General features: G+C 41.2%; 1 protein-coding gene across 1 annotated transcript in view; it reads right to left on the minus strand.

Annotated features, from left to right (window-relative positions):
* The window catches only part of FMN2 (formin 2), a 265,037-nt gene that overhangs the window by 135,128 nt on the left and 109,665 nt on the right, over positions 1 to 20,244 (minus strand). The window contains exon 9 of the mRNA XM_074989102.1: positions 17,431 to 17,518. Coding sequence (XP_074845203.1) covers positions 17,431 to 17,518 — 88 coding nt within the window. The remainder of the gene's footprint in view (positions 1 to 17,430; positions 17,519 to 20,244) is intronic.

The raw sequence follows: 20,244 nt of genomic DNA on the forward strand, positions 1-20,244 counted from the left end.
AGCCAAAAATCTTGCCATATAAATGACAAAAAACTTGACATTACTAATTCAAATCGCTGTTCTCTGAGAAATTACAAGGTTTTACAGTTTGATCTGCATGCCTTTGCATGCTAAGAAATAGGCTTTAAATTTGGTATTGTTAATTCAGGGCTGATGTAGATAAGGGCTTTGATTACAATAGAACTGGGGATGCAATACTGCAAACAGAATAGGATATTTTGTTTAGATTATTTTAATATGATTCAGAATCTGTATAGATTTAATATATTAATTGAATTCTGACCTAGGATTTTGCAAAAGTACTCAATCACTGAAGTTTACCATTGATTTACAAGAAAGCCAAGAAATGTAGGCAAATAATGTCTGTTTCTGAAAGTCCCACTCATGAATTTTAATGAGGGCCATTTTCATGCAAATATTTCAATCTTAACAAACCAAACTAGTCTTTATCTACCTAAACGTTACATGAAATATAAAAGCTCTAGATGATACCAATACTTTTAACAGTAAAGAAAGAGATGCATATACATAGAAAGTTCAATAGTTTAATACTTTTTTTAATTTATGGTAACAGTTAGAAATTCAGTGTGGAATAATCAAGTCTGAAGAGCAATAAGAAGTTTGTCACTACCAGCTTGTCCTTCAAAGAATTGTTAGTGGCCACCTGATTCTACAGGGGGCAGAGAAACAAAAGGCTCCTTCAGCCTCATTGCCACTTGAGATATGGCCTGCCTGAGCTCACCCAATATCATTTCCCCATTTCCTCAGGGCAGTGATGGTGTTCCAATAGGAGTGGTAGGTATCTAGTTCAACACTTCTGTCTACACCTTTCAGCTGGGAGCAGTATAGTCCACTAGTGCCATCTGCTGGAACTATACAACTTGAGCTGGCAGTAAAACATGGAAGGGAGTTTTCAAGATCACCATTTAGTAGCACTTTGCCCTAGTCGGCTCAGCGGTAATGAACTTGTACACTGATCAAAACAACTGAAAAATTAAGTGACACATTTGAGGGGAAACAACACCAGATCCCCTTCCAACATTTTGTAATTGCTTCTCCCAGACTCCCAAAGGATCTTTTGGAACTGTATGCTGCCAGTATCATCCAGTTAGTTCAGGAAGCATTCCTAGGGTATGGAAAGAATGCTATTAACAGAATGCTTCTGGTGATTTGCAGCTGTGTCCCACCCACCCTTTCAAGATAAATGTCAGGAGCATGATGGCAGAAATATAGGAAGTTTTAACTACAGTTTGCCAATGGGAAAAATATACAACACACTGAAATGGCTGTTCCATATTTTATAGCCCCCTAAACTGATGATATTCCAGCACCATCTTCAACTTTAGGAAATGTACAGTTGGAGTCTTCAGTCCCATGTCTCCTCTTGTAATCAACACAACCAGGCCTGTTTGATCATTGGCCTAAAGATAGGCTGGGCTAACAGACCGCAGATCAGCCTGATTTCTCCACTTTCTTTCGCTGTGAGAATGGTACATAGAGCACAGGAAACACTTTATGTGCAATCCTGGCTCATGAGAGCTGCAGAGCCACTTCCTTGATTCTCTGTGCAGGAAAAACATGATGCTAAGACACTGTAACCAAAAGTATTATCCCCTCTCCTTTTGGAAATCTCTTTTACCATTTTTACAAAGTCTTTGAAGAAGGGACCCTTTACTTGTTTTGTCCTTCTGAACAACCAGTTGTATCATTCTCCAGAACAGCGAGTGGTTGAAGTATAACTGCTCACCTGGGACTAAACTTTCCTTTGGGTTGTCAGTCATTTTTAAAAGTTGAATTAAAATATTTTTAAACTAATATCTTACAGGCATACTTTAGATATATACATGGCACACATCATCACAGCATCTCGCAGTCTGTGTCTACGCTCTCAGACCATATTTGATGTAACAAAGGCATAGAGGGAATAATTGCATTTCCCAGGCTCATGCAGGAGGTCTTTGGTAGAAAGAGTAAGTGAACTTGGGTTTCCCACAGTACGCCTACACTACAGAGTTCTTCCGGAATAGCTTAGTCTGGAGTTACTATTCCAAAGTAAAATATTGTTATTCAGTTCTACTATATAGGAAAGCCCCAAAATAAGCAAACCTTATTCCAAACAAGTGTGTCCACACACAATTCAGCCTATTTCAGATTAGAGCCCCTGGGAGCACCAAAATACTATGTCTACACCGCATCAGCTTTAATTCAAAATAAGCCATTCCCTACCTACACAGCCCCTATTTTCAAAATGGTATTCCTCACACAATGAGGTTTACTAAATTTGAAATAATGCCCCCACTATTTCAATCTTATTTCAGAACATTGTGTAGGTGCTTGCAAAGTTATTTAGAAATAGCAGCTGTTATTTTGAAATAACATTGCTATGTAGACACACCCTCACAGTTCTGGTGAGTAGCCTAACCACCATAGAATACTTCACGCCTTACTCAACAATCGCTTTGTATCTCCTGAGCGCCAACCAGCAAATTTTGACAGCACACATTGTAATTTTTTTTAAATATAAGCCCTTAAAAATACATTCAATTTGATTGATCCTGAATAGAATGGGACACAGAGAGAATCTGCTAGAGAGCACTAATAGAGCTGTCACCTACTACAAAGGCTGCATTCAGCTGTTGCTTTTTTAAAGCAAGTATCCCTAAATGGGAGAGGTATCATGGCCTGTTAGTATATTGAGAGAAACACATACCTGATCTGATGTGACAAGTACCTTAATTTCCTCACATCTGTCCACTTTACAGTAAAGGGCAGATTTAATTGCACTAGCAAATCTTATCTGAGGAAAAATTAACTGTTCTTCATATTGTGACTGTACTGAGAGTGCCCAAATGTGATTCAATATTGCTTTGGTACATGTGTGAACACTGAGAAAAGGGAGGGACCAGAAAACATTTCTTAACTGCAACATGTTACCAAATATTAGCAAATTTTTTTTTCCTGTTATGCTTTTATTTGCTGCCCAGTAATCTTGTGTTGACTGTGGCATGTACAAATAAGATGACGAGTGCTAGATTACTACCGTCCTTTGGGAAATCAGACCTTTCTTCCACTTTTCTCTTAGAAAATTCCCCATTACTGACCTTAAAAGACCAGCTGAAACATGAAGATAATTTCTCTCGGAGTCACAATTCCTGTAAAACTTCCATACAAAGTTAGACTCTCTCGTGTGTCCTTAAAAAAATCCTTAATGCACCCAAAATATAAAATGTGGCACCGATTAGCCTGTGTGCTGATTGCAGCACTATGAAAAAAATATATATATAATTTTCCTCATTGTTTTAAAAATGTAATTTATTGCAAATTCATTACAAACATATGAAATGCTTTTGAGTGGTTTAATATTAAAGGTTTTTTAGGTTTTGTTAAAAAAAAGTGTAAATTCCAAAACAGGAAAAACATTGAGACTGGTATGTCTTAAAATGGGGTCTGGCACTAAATGGAAAAATTTATATGACGTATCCAAGTAGTGAACCCCATGCAGTCCCAATAAAATTGTTAAGAAAAAAAATTCTGTTCCAGCACAATTTCCCCTTTCCTTAACTTCAGGGAAGTCATAGTAGTGCTCTGGGCTGGAGGACTCCAGGCTCAGGGAAGCACTGGGATGTTAAGTAGGTCAGACATTCTCTCACCCACTTAGGCAATCTCACGGATGTAGGATTTATTTTTGTCCTTTATGTTGGTCACTCAAGGCTCAGAACTCCTTTCCCATTTCATTACAAGCTTCCAACATTCAGTTACAACTCCAACCTTGATCTCGGAGTCAGCATTATTGTTAGTACAAATAGTCAGATTCTAGAAGTGGTTTAAATTTACCATACAAATTAAAAAGAAATACAATGATAGCAGAAATGTATTAGAAATTTTTATATGATATTACAGTTACAGAAAGACATTTCTTTTCCTTGTAAAGTGGTCCGATTTTCGCGCTCACCTTCTGAAAAAAAACATCTATCATATACTCTATTACTATCATCAATTACAATGTCACAAAACACAATACTAAGTTCTTCACACAAACATAAGAAGATAGGGTTCTTATTCTTATGAAGTTGCATTCTACCAACATACAAAGGTGAGCTGATGGGGCCAAAGGGGGCAGTTCTCCACAGGCCTGGAGTTTCAAAGGGGCCCAGAGCTCCAGCTGCCATCTCTTTTAGTTTGGCAGTGGTGGCAGCAGCCAGAGCTCTGGTCCCCTTTGAAGTGCTGGGGCATCGCTGCTTCAATTATGTGCAGCTGTGAGGGAGGGTGGGAGCCCAGTATGCAGTCCAAGCAGTACTTGGCCCTGCCCTTCCATTATTAGCCCTAGGAACCAAGCCCCACTCTCACTTTGGCCCAGAGCCTGCAGCAGTTGCTGGAGCCACTGAACAGATATGATGCAAGGATGAAGATTGCACATGACTAGGAAGTGACTGAGGAAAGAGGATAAAGCTTATATCAAGAAGACTATGTGGTTGCTCAGTAAAAGCTGGAGCACATCATTGTGAAGCAACTAAACAATCTGATTCCATGCGTGAACTTACTGAAGAAGGGCAGAGTATTTGGTATGAGGAAAAAAAGATTTAAAATGGTTAAAAATCAATTCACAGTGACAACTTGGAATCAATAGTAAGATAAATTAAGCTTTGTGATTAAGCCTGAGTTAGTATAAACTAAGTTTACCAAAAATTAAATTGTTTTGGAAGAAAAGACCGCTCGCTCAATGCTTCAGCAGTTTCATTAATTAATCCTGTTTCAAACTGCTTAAAAATATTAATCTGGATTTATTTCTCTCCAGCCAGGTCTACACTTAAGTGGAAGGTTGAATTAAAGTACGCAATTCCATCTATGACCAGCCTCTGATGAAGTGAGCCTGTGCTCACGAAAGCTCATGCTCCAAACTTTTCTGTTAGTCTATAAGGTGCCACAGGACCCTTTGTTGCTGTTACAGATCCAGACTAACATGGCTACCTCTCTGATACTTTATTCCATCTGTGTTAATTATGTAGCTGGAGTTAGTGTACCTTAATGAGATCTTCCACACCATCTCCACTAAGGGAGCATTAGATCCCACCAACTTCCCTTACTCTGAACGAGGGACAGTAGCACCAGCACCAACATGGGTGCCATGTAAGTTTGATTTAGTATGTCACTACCAGGTGTGCTCACTCAAACTCCAGATGATTGACCGTGGCTGCATTATGCTTCCCGGAAGCATAGACATGGCTTATATGAGCCTTGTATGTCAAGACAAATATGACGCATTTAATTATAGCAGTCTTATCATCCATGATCTCAGTTCATGAAGAAAAAATACTTGAGCCTTCTGCAACAATACTGTTTGAACAGTGAATTATTTTTATCTTACACATTTTTCATGTTTATACACTATCAAGAAGCTGCCATATAGCATTTACAACAGTAACTACATGGGCCACAGTGCTGTTATTAAGGAAAACAGAAACTGTCACGCTAGTTCAGAACAATAGTTCATCTAAGCTGTGTCTACACAAGAGCTCTCTTTTGAAAGGCTAAAGTTGAAATGATAATCAAATTCCAGCCTGTTGAAAGCACTCAGCTACACACAAAAAGCAGATCAAAGGTACAAGCTGCCCTATTGAAAGACTGCTCCATTCTTTCAAAAGGAAGTATCCACACAGCTCTGGGAGCTCTTTCTAAAGAACTTGGCCAGAGGTGTTGTATATGGGGTTGCACATCTGCCAAGACCTTCTGGGGCCCACAGCCAACCACCCCATCAAACACCCCTGGCCTGAGGTCTGCCAAGCTGCCACAAGCCATGCAGAGCACAGCACTCAGCATAATGAAGTCCAAGCACCTGTTCCTGGCTTTAGGTGCCGACATCCTGAACACTGGACTACAGCTGCTATGCTGTGCACCGATGCTCCTCCACAGAGTCATCCACATCGGAGCCTGGATGAGCCATCAGGGGATTCACAGCACACACCTTCCCAAACTGCTTTGATGCCGTGGATGAGATGCACATCTCCCTCTGTGCCCCGACACACAGCGCCAAACAATATATGAACAGAAAGGGCTGCCACTCCTCCAGGCCCTGGTGGACCTGAAAGGCCCTTTCATAGATGTGTACGTGGGCTGGGTGGGCCGGACACGACACACGTGTGTTCCAGAATTCTGGTCTGTGCTAGCGCATGGAGGCTGGGAACTACATCCCCCAGTGGGAGCTCCTGGAGAGGCAGTCACCATGCCTCTCTGCATGGTGACAGACACTGCCTATTCCCTGAAGACATGGCTTATGAGGCCCTATATGGGCCCCCTTGACCTCACCCAGGAGGCCTTCAACACCCACCTCAACCAGGCTTGCAATGTGGTTGAGCAGGCCTTTGGGTGCTTGAAGCAGCAGTGGTGGTGCCTCCTCTCATGCCTAGAAGTTGGGGTGCAGAATGTGCTGTAGGTAGTGGGCACTTGCTGTGCCCTTCACAGAACTGTGGAGGGCCAGGGGGACTCCTTCATCCAGAGGTGGGTGGCAGAGTCCAGCCCCTGTCTATGAGCAGCTGGCCACCCCCTAGTCACCAGGCCAACGGTGATGGGATCAACATCAGAGTGGCCCTCTGTGAAACCTTCATTCACAGGCCACACTGACCGCTACCCACAGCCACCCCTCACCATGTGCACCACCATCCCCTCACCAAGCTCATGCACTAGGAGATCTATGGAAAATAAAACTTTTACTTTAAACTACTATGTTTGATCTGTTACACAACTATCTCAAAAACTCTGTACAACGTAGGGGGAACCATGTACATCGGGTGACTGGAATGGACCTGACCCTGGAAGCGAGGGGTGGGCTCAATCGGAGCAGAGCTTGAAGGCCAAGAGCCCTGTTGGCTTCAGGATCACCTCCCTCCCCGAGTTTGGGGTCCACAGTGGGGCTGGGATGGGGTGAGAACCACAGGCAGGTGAGTCCATGGGAGGGCTTCAGTGGGGTCCAGGCAGCAGGAGTGGGTCAGGAGTTGGGCCACATTGGTCACGTGGAGATATTCATCACATCTCATAGAAATGGAAAGGACCTCGGAAGGTCATCAAGTCCAGTCTCCTGATCTCTTCACAGGACCAAGAACCATCCTTTTTTAAAAAAAAGTCTATTTTTTTCCCATTTATTTGTCCCAGATTCCAAAATGGGCCCCTCAGGGACTGAACTCAAACCACTGAGCTATCCCTCCCCCCTCCTGCATCAACCTGCTAATATCCTTCAGGTTAGACATTAGCCTGTCCGAGAGCCACCCTTTGCCAGGCCACATTGGCCTTCTCCAGCCAGAGGCAACACTCCATTACCACAGCCTGGTGGAAGCTGGCAGTGTCCTCCCCTGACCACTGCTGAGCTGTGTGGCCAAGAGCTCGATATGGTGCTGCTGGGGTGGGGGTGCCTGGTCCCTCCACTGACTCCAGGACTATGGAAGACACGGAACTCTCCCAGCCCCCAGATGGTGCAGCTGAAAGGAGACAAAGATGGCATTTCAGTCCCTGATCATGGCCCTTGGGGCACCACCCACCCACCCTGGGGCACCAACCCCAGCCACTGGGGCACAGCAGCCATGGGGTATTGCGAGTACGTTAAGGTTCCCTGCCCATGTGGGACAGTCTCAGGGTGTGGTCTGGCTCTGTCTACCACTCACCATGCATGCAGCTCATGGTGCTGTCCATGGAAGTGGGTGCTGGCTGTCACCAGCAGGCGGCATGGCATGCCAGGGGCCACAGCCAACTTTGATGTGTCCAGGCTGGGACAACTAGGCATGCGAGTAGCCCACTGGCAGCTGTCTCTCCTCTGCCCCACTAGCCAGGGTGCACACCCTGCAAGGGACTTACAAGAAGGTCCCTCATCAAAGTCCAGTGATGCCCAGCTCCCAGTCACCTGGCTGGACAACTGCGAGGGCACATCGATCACAAGGTCCTTCTCTTCACTTGACCACTCTAAGGTCATGTCCAACCCTTTGCTTTGGCTTCCTGGTCCCGGTGCCTCCTGTGTTTCTGCCTCCACCTGGTCCACAGCTGTGTCCAGGATGGCGAGTGGCAAGGAGCTGTCCCAGGATGGACTGGAGCTCCTGGTAGTAAGGGCAGGTGGAGGGAACTGCCTCTGAGCTTTCTGCCTCATCCCTGGCCCAGGCATAGCCCTGCTGGAACTCCTTTACTTTACTCTGGACTTGGTCTGGAGTGCGCTCCAGGTGTCCCCTGGCGCTGAGGCCATGGGTGAGGTGGGCAAAAGCATTGCGGTGCTTCACTCCCGTCTCCTTCAACACATCCTCCTCCTTTGAAAGTCCCAGGAGGTCTCTTAATTCAGCTATGTCCAGGGGTGACCCCCCTTTTTCTCTCTCTCTCTGCTGCCAGCTCTTGAGATTCTGATGGAAAGCCCTGGAGCTCTTGTGATGGGTGGCTGCTAGCATGTTGCGATGTTCTGGAGTTGGCTGTGAGGGCATGCTCCAGCCAGCTCATGCCTTTGCTGCTAATGCACTCTCAGCTTTCTGCCATGGGGTTTCTGGGTCCATACAGCTTTAAGGTTTGGCCAGACACAAACTGACAAGGAATTGTCACAACACTCTTGAAAGGGAGGCTGCTGAACTCTCTTTTATGTTCAAATTTGACACATTCACATGTGGTTTGAACCAGGATGGGAATTTTCTGGGTCATTGTAGGGGCATGTTTGCGTACTTGGCTTAATCTAATTCTTGACTTCCCCCTCCCTCCCTGCTGCCCCTCTACTCTCTGATTTGCTCACCTTGATAATTTGTTTTCTAATTTGTCCACCTTGATTACTATTTTTGGTTCTCTCTGCCTTAAATATTGAGTCTCTTCTGGTATGGCTATGGTCTGAAGAAGTGGGTCTGTCCCACGAAAGCTCACCTAATAAATTATTTTGTTAGTCTTTAAAGTGCTACTTGACTGCTTTTTTGTTATGATAGTATATAGACTAGCACAGCTTTTTCTCTGTTACTACACAGCTGATCTGAGATACACTATGGTTTTTATAAAGATATGCATCCTTGATTTAAAAAGACAATACGCTCAACAAGTGTAGTCAATAGACATTCATCTTCACATTGGAAAAAAACATGTACATTTCTGACTGGGAAGAAACTGTAATGTTTATTAGTATGAAATATGATATTCATTTAAAAATATCCTAAATACAGGCTTTTCCAAATCAGGTGTTGCTTTCGTTTGGATGGAGAAGGAGCAACACGTAGTTTGTGTGTGTTTTGTTTTGATTTTTTGAGTGGGGGGGTATCAGTTGTGAATATCAATTAATACAAGCTTAAAAACCAAGAGGAAACATGAATTGTTTCTTACAAAGAAAAAAACTGCCATCCTGATCTTGGCTCTGTATTTTATATCTCAAGATCAAATGGCTAGAAGCTGAATCTGGCCAGATTCATATTACAAATCAAGTGCACATTTTCAGCAATGGAAGTAATTAACCATTGGAGCAACTTAAAAAGGGTTTTGATCAACTCTGTTCTCACATAATTTTTCCACGTGGTGGAAATATTTAAATCAATATTGGATATTTTTCAAAAAAGATATGCTTGAGTTTAAGCAGGAATTAATTCAAGAAAGTTCTATGGCCTGTGTTATATGGGAGATCTGACTAGACGATTACAGTAAGTTCTTTCTAGCTTTATAAAGAAAATATATAAATATTTGTTGTCTCCATTTGATAGGGAGAGATGTCTGCTGCTAGGCTCTGCATAAAATGCCTAGTATTCCTCATACTTCCTTGCTCACAAGGTAATTTTGTGCTACAAAATTGACTTTATAAGAATGGCACATTCTTATTTAACAGATCTGCTCTCAAAGTCTTTAGAGTCATGATGAAGATGAATAATTACTTCTGCTGATTTTAGGAACAAACACAGCAAACTCTTTCATATCCAGCATTTTACCATTGGGAACTCTCAAATAACCAGCAATTTAACCATAAGTTTTTATTAAAGTTTTCCATAGGTAAATTAAATACATAAGATGTTTATCACTTACTATCAAAACTGCCTGTTTAAATAAAACAACTTACACCTCTAACCTTTTGAAAATATACAAACGGATCTTGAAACCACCATATTACATCTGAAAAAGAAAACATGAGATATAAAAGAAAACAAATATAATAAGTACTTTATTGGTCTCACAAACGCTAGCTGAAGTCAAAAGCAGCTATGACTCCAGTGGGAATGTAATACTAACTAAAATGAACAGAGGATGTGGGAGGGAGAGCATTGATCTTGTAAACCCAGAGTTCATTCCCTGAAGGGAGGCTTTCCTAGCTCTATAGCAGGTTAGATTAAATAGGTCCTGTTGCAAGTGCACTGTATATCTTCATGTTTCCAGAGGATCTTAGTTAACAAAGTGGTTTAGGTAATTGACAGATAATTTGAACAACTGGAGTCCAGTAAGACAATACATGAAATAAGGGAAACCATGCAAAAAGAAAATTTATTTACTCATTTTTTTAAAGCAGCAGCAGAGAAAATGACACTGGGATTGAAGAAATAACATTTCTTAAAAAGTTAAGTCTATGCATGATAGCAATTTGGAAGATCTGTTAGCAATTAAAAATCCAATAAAGTAATAAATAAATAAATCCAAGAACTTTAAAGTTAAAATATGGAAAGAAAAAGTTAAAAATTACTTAGAAAAGTTAGATGTCTTTAAGTCACCAGAGCCTGATGAAATGCTTCCTAGAACACTCAAGGACCTGATCAAGGAGGTATCTGAGCTATTAGCTATCATCTTTGAAAAGTCATGGAAGTCAGAAGTAGTTTGTGAGGAATGGAAAAGGACAAATATAGTGATGATCAATAAAAAAAGGGAATCAAGGACAACCCAGGAAGCTTAACTTCAGTGCCAGGAAAGATAATGGAGTAAATAACTAAGGAATCCACCTGCAAACTTCTGCATGAAAATAAGGTGACAGATAACAGCCGCCATGGATTTGTCAGGAAAAAATCATGTCAAACCAACCTGATAGCTTTTTTGACAAGATAACACATTTTGTGGATAAAGGGGAAGTAGTGGATGTGGTATATTTAGACTTTCCTTTTTTTTTTTTTTAAATATATATCAACAAACTAGGGAAATGCAACCTAGATGGTGCTACTATCAGATGGGTCTGAACTGAGAGCAGTTATTAATGATTCACAGTCATCCTGGAAGGCAAGAACAAGTGCAGTTCCACAGGGTATTCTGGGACCAGTTCTGATTAATATCTTCATCCGTGATTTAGATAATGGCATAGAGAGTACGCTTATCAAGTTTGTAGATGATACGAAGTTGGGAAGGGTTACAAGTAGTTTGGAGGATGGGGTCACAATTCAAAAAGTTCTGGACAAACTGGAAAAATGTTCTGAGGTAAAAAGGATAAACTTCAATAAGGACAGATGCAAAGTATTGCACTTCGGGAGGAACAATCAGTTTCTCACACAAAATTGGAAGGGACTCTCTACAATAGAGTATTTCAGAAAGGGATCTAGAGGTCATAGTGAACCCTAAGCTAAAATGAGTCAACTGTGTGATGCTGTGGCAAAAAAGCAAACATGATTCTGGGATGCATAAACTCATAGATGTCAAAGACGTTTGACAAAAAAAAATCCAGTTTAACTCCTGGAGGTAAACATCCCAGTGTTGCGAGAAAGATATGAAAAGCAATTCTTCCACTCTATGTTAATTAGGACTCAGTTGGAGTATTGCATCCAGTTCTGGGCCCCACATTTTAGCAAAGGTGTGGAGAAATTGAAAAGGGTCCACAGAAGAGCAAAATCATTAAGGTCTAGAAAATATGACCTATGAGAGAAGATTAAAATAATTGGGTTTGTTTAGTTTGGAAAAGAGAAGGCTGTGAGGGGACATGACAGCAGCCTTCAAGTACATAAAAATGGTGAGAAGGGAGGTGAGAAGGCAGGTAATGAATATTTGGTAAAGATCTTGTAGTTTTTGGTCTCTGTTAGTAGGATCAGAGCAAATGCGATTGTACCTAAGGGCTTGACTGTAAACAATGGACCAAATATTCATAAACCTGAACTACCCACCAGGAGAAATAAAAAAACAAAATCGACAGGGCCAGATGAACACCCAGAAACCAGCTACTCCAAGATAGGCCAAAAAAAGCCAAGAACAGAACACCACTGATCATCACCTACAGCCCCAACTCAAACCACTGCAACACATTATTAAAGACCTACAACCTGTCCTTAATCAGGATGCCACACTCCACAAGGCCCTCGGTGAGAGGCCTTTTCTGTCCTATAGACAACCTCCCAACCTTATGAGGATTCTCACCAACAGCCACGGTCTATACCACAGGAACACCAGTCCTGGGAGTTCTCCTTGCAACAAAGCCTGCTGCCAGCTTTGTCCACATATCTATTCTAGGGATACCATCACTGGACCTAACCACGCTAGTCACAGAATCACAGGCACATTCTCATGTTCCTCAGCTATCATCATATATGCCATCATGTACCAACAATGCCCAAATGCTTTGTATATTGGACAGACTTCAAACTCTCTTAGACAAAGTGTTAATGGGCACAAAACAGACATAAAAACACTCCTGAAACACAAACTGGTCAGCCAACATTTTAATGGAGTGGGCCATTCTGTTAATGACTTAGGAGTTTGCATCTTACTGAAGAGGGATTTTCACACAACCTTGGAAAGAGAGGCTGCTGAACTTTCTTTCATATTCAAATTTGACACATTAACATGTGGTTTGAACCGGGATGTGAATTTTCTGGGTCATTACAGGGGCTCTTTTCCTATTTGGCTTAATCTAATTCTTGACTCCCCCCGACCCACCCCTCTAGTCTCCGATTTGCTCACCTTGATAATGTTTTTTTTTTCTGATTTGTCAACCTTGATTTCTATTTTTGGTTCTCCATGCCTTAAATATTGAGTCTCTTCTGATATGGCTATGGTCTGAAGAAGTGGGTCTGTCCCACGAAAGCTCACCTAATACATTATTTTGTTAGTCTTTAAAGTGCTGCTTTACTGCTTTTTTGTTTTGATAGGAGAAGGAAGGTTTAGACTGGACATTAGGAAAACAATTCCTAGCTCTCAGGGTGGTTAAGTACTGAAATAAATTGCCTAGGGTTATTGTACAATCTCCATCATCATTGCTATGATTGGAGAGATTTAAGGACAGGTTAGATAAATATTTAACAGAAATGAAATAAATGGTGCTAGGTCCTTTCATGAGAGCAGGGAGCTATACCTGATGACCTCTTGAGGTCCCTTCCAGTTGTAGTGTCCTATGAGTTTATGTCAATCACAAACTGAGAAAATAGTTGCCAACTCCAAATATTAAAGAAACCATCATTGGAGAAACATTATACATGATTGCTATTTCAAATTTTCAAAATTATCTGTCATGTACAATTCAAATTTGCCTGCATAATACTGGTAAAATATTATTTTCTTCAATTTTAAAAATCTATAAAATTACTAAGTATAACATCTGTCTTGAGTTTCAAATTATTTTAAAACTATGAAAAATCTAAGCTACAACTGTGTATGTGTAAATTGCAACCAAATTAGCCATTTGAGTTCATGCCTATCTCAGTTTTTACCTAAATTCTGAAAATCACGTGAGCATAGTTAACATTTCAACCTTAGTTAACAGGTCTACCATATACTTAACATAGAGGAATATCTGTTTACAGAGAATGATATAATCTGATGAAAGAAGATCAGGAAATGCTTAGTAAAACAGACTGCTAGGGGGACAATATTAGTTTCTCCTCAGCATTCATGAAATTCAGAAATAAGCATTCCACTATTGCACTTAGAGACGTAAGACTACATGCCCTGTTCCTTTAAATTTGCAGTATGAACTTAAGCAGAACAGATTGCAAATTGGAGTAAAGGAGACCATCAGTGTAGTACTAAATGATACTACTGGTTTCCTTATTCCAATAGCAAAACTATACGGGATAAGGCCTAGAAAGGAATTAATGCTAACAGAGCAAATACTTATTTTGTACATTTTGTCAGTTTTTAATTGAAAGGTTATTTAAATTCTCATCTCCTGTTTCCTTACCATAGTATCAGTTCCTCTGTTATTGCAGCAGACTATAAAAGCTAGTAAAAATATACTACTACTAGATAATTTACATGCCCCTTAGTCCAAGTTAAGCAAGGCACAACTAGCAAGTGAAGCAATGCTCGTGGGGCTATGAGTTAATAAGCGCTATTCACCGAAAACCCCGTTATTTTGGGCATTAAGATCACAATTTTTTGCAGTCACTAGGAGGAGAAGAGAGAAGCCTAGACGCTGTGGTGAGAGCAGAACACGCTGCCTCTGCCAAGCCTCTAAAAAATGCTATGTTAACACTATTAACAATGCTACAGTCTGCAGGAGCCACTGGCAGGGGGCAGCAAGGAGGATGCTAGTTCCTTCTAGGGTGCAGACTGACTAATTCCAATTTCAGTCACCTGCAACCATCTCTGAGTGGTGGGGGATCATAGTGGGTGCATCCAGGCATTGCTCTATGGCCTTTCAGGTTCCCTCTGCTTCCCACACAGTCCCAGACCCCCAAGCTACACAGGGAAGGCAAGGTGTTCTAACCTCCACTCAGCCCAGGCTGCAAGCTCTGAGACCTGATAATAAAAAAGCAGGACTGAGATGCTGTTCCTAGCATTAAATTATGGTTCTCTCATGCCAATAGGAGCTTTGCCATTGACTTAAACAGAAATCAGGATGTTACCTCAGATTCAGCTACAGCATATCAGCTGTGACTGGATCTACCTCACTAAGACCATGATCTACAGGCATTTCATCCTCATCTCCTGCTTCAGCCTCTTTATTTCTACAGAAATTGAGACTCTCAGCTGGGGTCCAGGTGAGACCAGCAGAATATGTTGTCTGCCAGGGCATTTGGAGATCTCAATCTGCCCATGATGAACTTCCTTGTTCACAGCTAGAAGAAACTGACTTCAGTATTGCCAACCCCAACCCTCCAAAAATTACAAGCCAGGCCCCATGCAAGAGAGAGGTTTCAATATATAACAAGCACCTAATATCTAAATATTTGCTTTGTGAATTCTAAACCTTTAGGGGTCACACAATTCATGTTTGCAAGCCTTTCACTATAATCTTGTGGGTGGTAACCGCAGGGTTTTTTTTTCTTTAAATTGAAAGGTAGAGTCTCTCCATCACTTGAATCAAGAAGCTGGGCTATCTGATAAACACTAACTATCACAAGACTTGCAATATAATCACAAACGCTGGCAACACTGCATAGCGTTTTTCCCAGTCACATAACCAACAGATTGGTCTGTGGTTCTCAGGAGAGTGAAATTCAAGTCAAATCACAGGATGTTTAAACTATTGCTACACTACATTCCCCTTTCAGAGGAGGAATGCAAATGAGTGAAATCAAAAATGCAGATGAAGTGCTGATTTACATAATCTCTTGTTTCAGGAAGAAGGGTTCTTTCAAAAACTTTTTTTCCCCTGAAAGAACCACGTCTACATGTCTGTTTTTGCTTTCAGAAGTCTCTTCCCGAAACACAATCATATGAGATTATGCAAATGAAGCACAAGATTTGTAATCAGCACTTCATTTGCATTTTCAATCTCCCTCATTTGCATCCCTCCTCCAAAAGAGTAAGGGAGGAATGTAGTGTAGCTACAACCCTACTGAACAGGTGACCTCTGCTTCTGTGATCTCCAATAGCTGACGATCAGATGCTGCTTGTAATCCCACTATTGAGATAGCTGGTCCTGGGTCAAAGCAGGGAAATAAGGGAAGTGTAATAGAACCTTACTCCCCAGGATCATTAGTACTAAATACCTACATCCTGGCCTACCAAATATCAAAATTCAGGATCAGAAAACTGAGGGAGGATACTTCTGCCCACGGGGGCAGATAGCTACCTGTCTTGGAGAAATGCCTGCAAGAAATCAGAAATTGAAATAGGAAGGAGGCTGCTGGTTTGAACTGACAAGAGGCAGGAAGGAGAGAGGCCTATAGCCCAACATTTGCCTTGCTCAGGCCAATTGGTGCTTCTTTTCCATCTTCTAACTACATAAAACACAAAGTGAGGATGTTCTTCACATCATATTTGAAATGTTTCCCAAACATAAAAGTGTTGCTACTCTTTCACAATTTTTGTCATATTTCAGACAAGTAAATAACAAGGACAACAACAAACCGTGCTTTAGGAAACATTCTGTTGTTGTTTTAAACTAAAAAATTATTGAAAGGAAATATACAAAATAGTGTGTAACTTGTACAATAATGATCCTACGTACTTAACATTCTAATAGGATAAAGGTTAAGAATAATATTGTTTGACCCCTTCAACTACAGACATTCATGCCATGTTATTGTTAGCATTGCATGTTAAGCAAGCAAATTTTCAATGAACTTGTGTTGGCTTTACCACAGACACAGATGTTCGGCAGACTCCTTTGTTCATAAGGTTCTCATTATTAACCCAAACTGAGTAGAGTATTTGACTGAAGGAAAGGACCATATCATTGTTTTCAGATTTCACTCAATGACTTAACTGAACTACATCTGCCAGCTTTAGAAATACCAAGTATTTCTTGGCGCCAGTACTGGCGCCTTGTTCTATGACTACTATCCTAAACGTTTCAGTTTGAGGAAGTCTAGTAACCATCAAAACAATTTAACAAAAACTTAAATTGTGATTAAGAGTTACTCACTAGCTGACAGAAGACAGTATAATTTGTTCAAAATATGAATTATTCCACAAAATAATCTAAGCACAGCAAATGGCATTCACGTCTGTAAAGATGTAGGCTAGAAAGCTAGAAAAAAAATGTTTTCCTGATTTATTAAGTCTGTGCTATACTTCAAACCATATTTATCTAATAGGTAGGCTGGCACTTCACAGGGCAGTTCAGTCTGCTTTAAATCTATTCAAACCCCTGGGAAGCATAAAGGGCACTGAATATAAATATAACTCTCCTTTTCACCTCGTTTCTGCAATTCTAGTATAAATGTGAAAAATACTACAATCTCACCAAATATTTCTCTTTGTAACATTGTTGAAAATAAAGCAATTAGCAAGCAAGTATGTGATATTGTAATGCTGAATACAGGAGCAAGTTCATATAGCAAAAAATAAAATGGAATTCACAATGTTTCCAGGTGCCTAGGTTTACAATGATACTGAGTTAGAATCAACAAAAAGTCTCTTTATATAGAGTGGAGCCAAAGATCCTAGATTTCACATATCTGAGAGAACCCACTTAAAAGAAATCATGAGGCTTTGAATGAACAGCAATGTTAACTGAACCACCCTGTAGATCATGCATGGCAATTGTAGAACACTACCTGAATGGGTAGATACACCCTGGCATGCAACACCTTTTGACTTTTAGAAAAAAAAATATTTTATTTAAATTCCGTACTTATTAAAGGTTTATTTACTTACCATGCTGGATATCTTTCATATCTAAATGAAGACTGGACATTAATATTCCAACTGCCTGAGATCTTTTGTTGCTTAATAACTTGACAACCTGGCCAAGAAAAAAATAACATTTATTAACGTCCACTCAGCTGCTAGAATTTACAAACTATTTTGCACTGCTAATTAAAAATCCAAGAAATATAAGGTACCTTGTAGTGGACTTGCTTAGGTGGGGGGAAAAAAGTCAGTAATTTGCTGTTATTCATGCTATGTAAAATGTACTTTTGGTGTTTAAGCCATGACAAACATAGATAACTAGAGATTGCAGGGGAAAACCTGATCCTGTTCAATTCAAAGTAAAAACTGTCATCAAATAGAATAAAGCCACAATTCCTCCATTAGGATATGCATTTCCATCTTCATATACACGTTGATGTTACTGTCTATATAAAACAGGCTGTCATATAAAAAGTTTCCAACTGTGTTTTGGAATGTGCTTAGTTTCCAAAACCACAAAATGATTTCCAGCTTCAATGTAAGCTAAAACTGTGAGAATGTCATATTTTATTTGAAAGTTTGACGCACGAGTCGCCAATATGAATGTTATTTAAAAAGTAAAATAATCACGTACATATTGAGATCCTCTTTGATCAGTTTTAGGCAATTCAAAAGGTCTCAAAGAGTGCTATGAAAGCTACATCATACCCTCAAAACTGCTTGTTTGAGTAGCTGGGAGTCAAAATTAGCAGCATACATATTTGTACATACCACGTGTTGGCTCTCTGAACACTAAAGTAACAATTAATTTACAAACTAGCTTTCAGATAGAGCCCACAAACCTGAGAGCTTTCTTGCTTCTCATTCCAGTCCTATCAAACACAGAGGCTACATCTACACTAGAAGCATCTCTCGATAGTAACGTCTGTTGAGAGAGATGTGTCGACAGAAACTCTGTTGACAGAGTGCGTCTACACCCAAAAGCAGATTAACAGAGGAAGGAGCTCAAGCAGGACTACACCCAGGCCCACTATGCTGTCTGACACTCCAGGGCAGGATCCACCACCTGCCCCTATTACCAGAGGGTCCAGGCTTGGATCTAGGTTTAGCCCTACTGGCAAAGACCACCCTCAGAACAAGAATTTTCATCATTGCATGTCCAGGTTTTGCAGTGGTTGCATATGTAAGCAGTAGACATGAGCACAACACTGAAAATGCTATGTATCATAAAATCAGTTATGGCTCAGTTGGTCAATGTAAGCCTTACTTGGAGAACCATGGTAATTGTAGAGCTACTACATTGCCTTCAATGGCCTTTGGATAAAGTCCATATAAAAATTTGCTCAGTCTGTAGCCAGCCCTGAAAATCGTGTCCGGTGAGGCCGATAAAAGATCCCAGACTATAATCAGTCCCCTGGCTTTTGGATAAAGCCCAAACAAGAATTTGCTCTCAGATGACAGCCACTCTAGCGACAAAATATTTTCTTCTGTGGCCCCAAAATCATGACTGCTGAGGGATACTTCCCCTGGGCAGCTGAAAGACCCCTGACTATAGCCCTCCCCAAATATCATGACCACCCAGGGAGACTTCCCACAAGTGGTTAAAAGACCCCAGATTATAGCCAGCTCTGAAAATCGTGCCCATCGAGGGAGACTTCCCCCAGGCAGTTAAAAGACCCCCATCTACAATCAGCCTCAAAAATCATGACTGCTGAGGGAGACTTCCCCTGAGCAGCTAAAAGACCCCCAAATAGCAGCTAGGCTCCCAATATCCAAGCCACTGAGGGAGACTTCCTCCGGCTGCCTAGAGGACCCTCACTATGCACAAGCTGCCTGGCACCATGTGCAGCACATTCTTTTGTTGGTTTGCAGTCAAGCCACATGATGCGTCTGGGCAAAGGAAAGTTCCAGACTGCATGGCGCCTTTGAGGGCAGGGAGGGGAGGGGAGGGGATGTGGGGGTCAGAACAAAATGTAAATGGCTGAATAGAAGTTTCTCATCCAAGCATGAGCCCCATCCACATATTAGCTGCCAAGTGATGCGGGCAAAGGAAAGTTCCAGAATGCATGGCGCAGAGCCTCTCGGGAAGGAAAAGAAGGGGACATGGATGGCAAGAAAAAATGTAAACAGATGAAGAGAAGTTTCTTGTCCTATCAGACAAACATGATCCCCACCCACAGCCTAGGCGCCATGTGTTGCAGGGGGGCAGCAGATGGTGCCAGGAAGCACAGGGGTGGGGGGGGGAGAAAAAACATAGCTAGCAGAGGTAGACAGAACCACAGACCCCACAACCATGCTAATAGCAAAAAAGAAAAAGATTTTTCAGTCTGACCCTACAGCCACAAGCTTCAAGGTGCTGAATTGAAATGGTATTCCTGTTGCCTAATTCCTGCACACCTCAGAGCAGTGGAGATGGAAGAGGCCAGAGTGGAAAACTGTGGGGCATTGTGGGATACACACGGGACATCTCTGGAGACTAATGAATTCAATTGAAAACATGGAGCTTCCTCACTACCCTTCATTTGAAACATCTACACCACAATTAAACAGCCTCTTAGCACGAGTTTCAGGATTTTAATCACCAGAGGGAGGTTCCTCAGACAGTTCATGTTAAAGTAACAAATTTCTGATAGAAATAAATAGGTCACTAAAAGTAACAGCAAATGGAACTGCAGATTTGTCATTATAATAAGGGACTGAGGACAGCTAGTGTCTTTTTACATCAGAAAGGGGCAATGCTAAAAGTAAGGCTGGAGTAGCATACTAATCAGGAAGGATATTGTTTCTGGTAGATTCACACATTTGCTGCGAAGTTTTTAGCATAGGAAGACAGTTATG

The sequence above is a fragment of the Carettochelys insculpta genome, chromosome 3 (assembly GCF_033958435.1).
Source record: "Carettochelys insculpta isolate YL-2023 chromosome 3, ASM3395843v1, whole genome shotgun sequence".
NCBI classification, from domain to species: Eukaryota; Metazoa; Chordata; order Testudines; family Carettochelyidae; genus Carettochelys; species Carettochelys insculpta.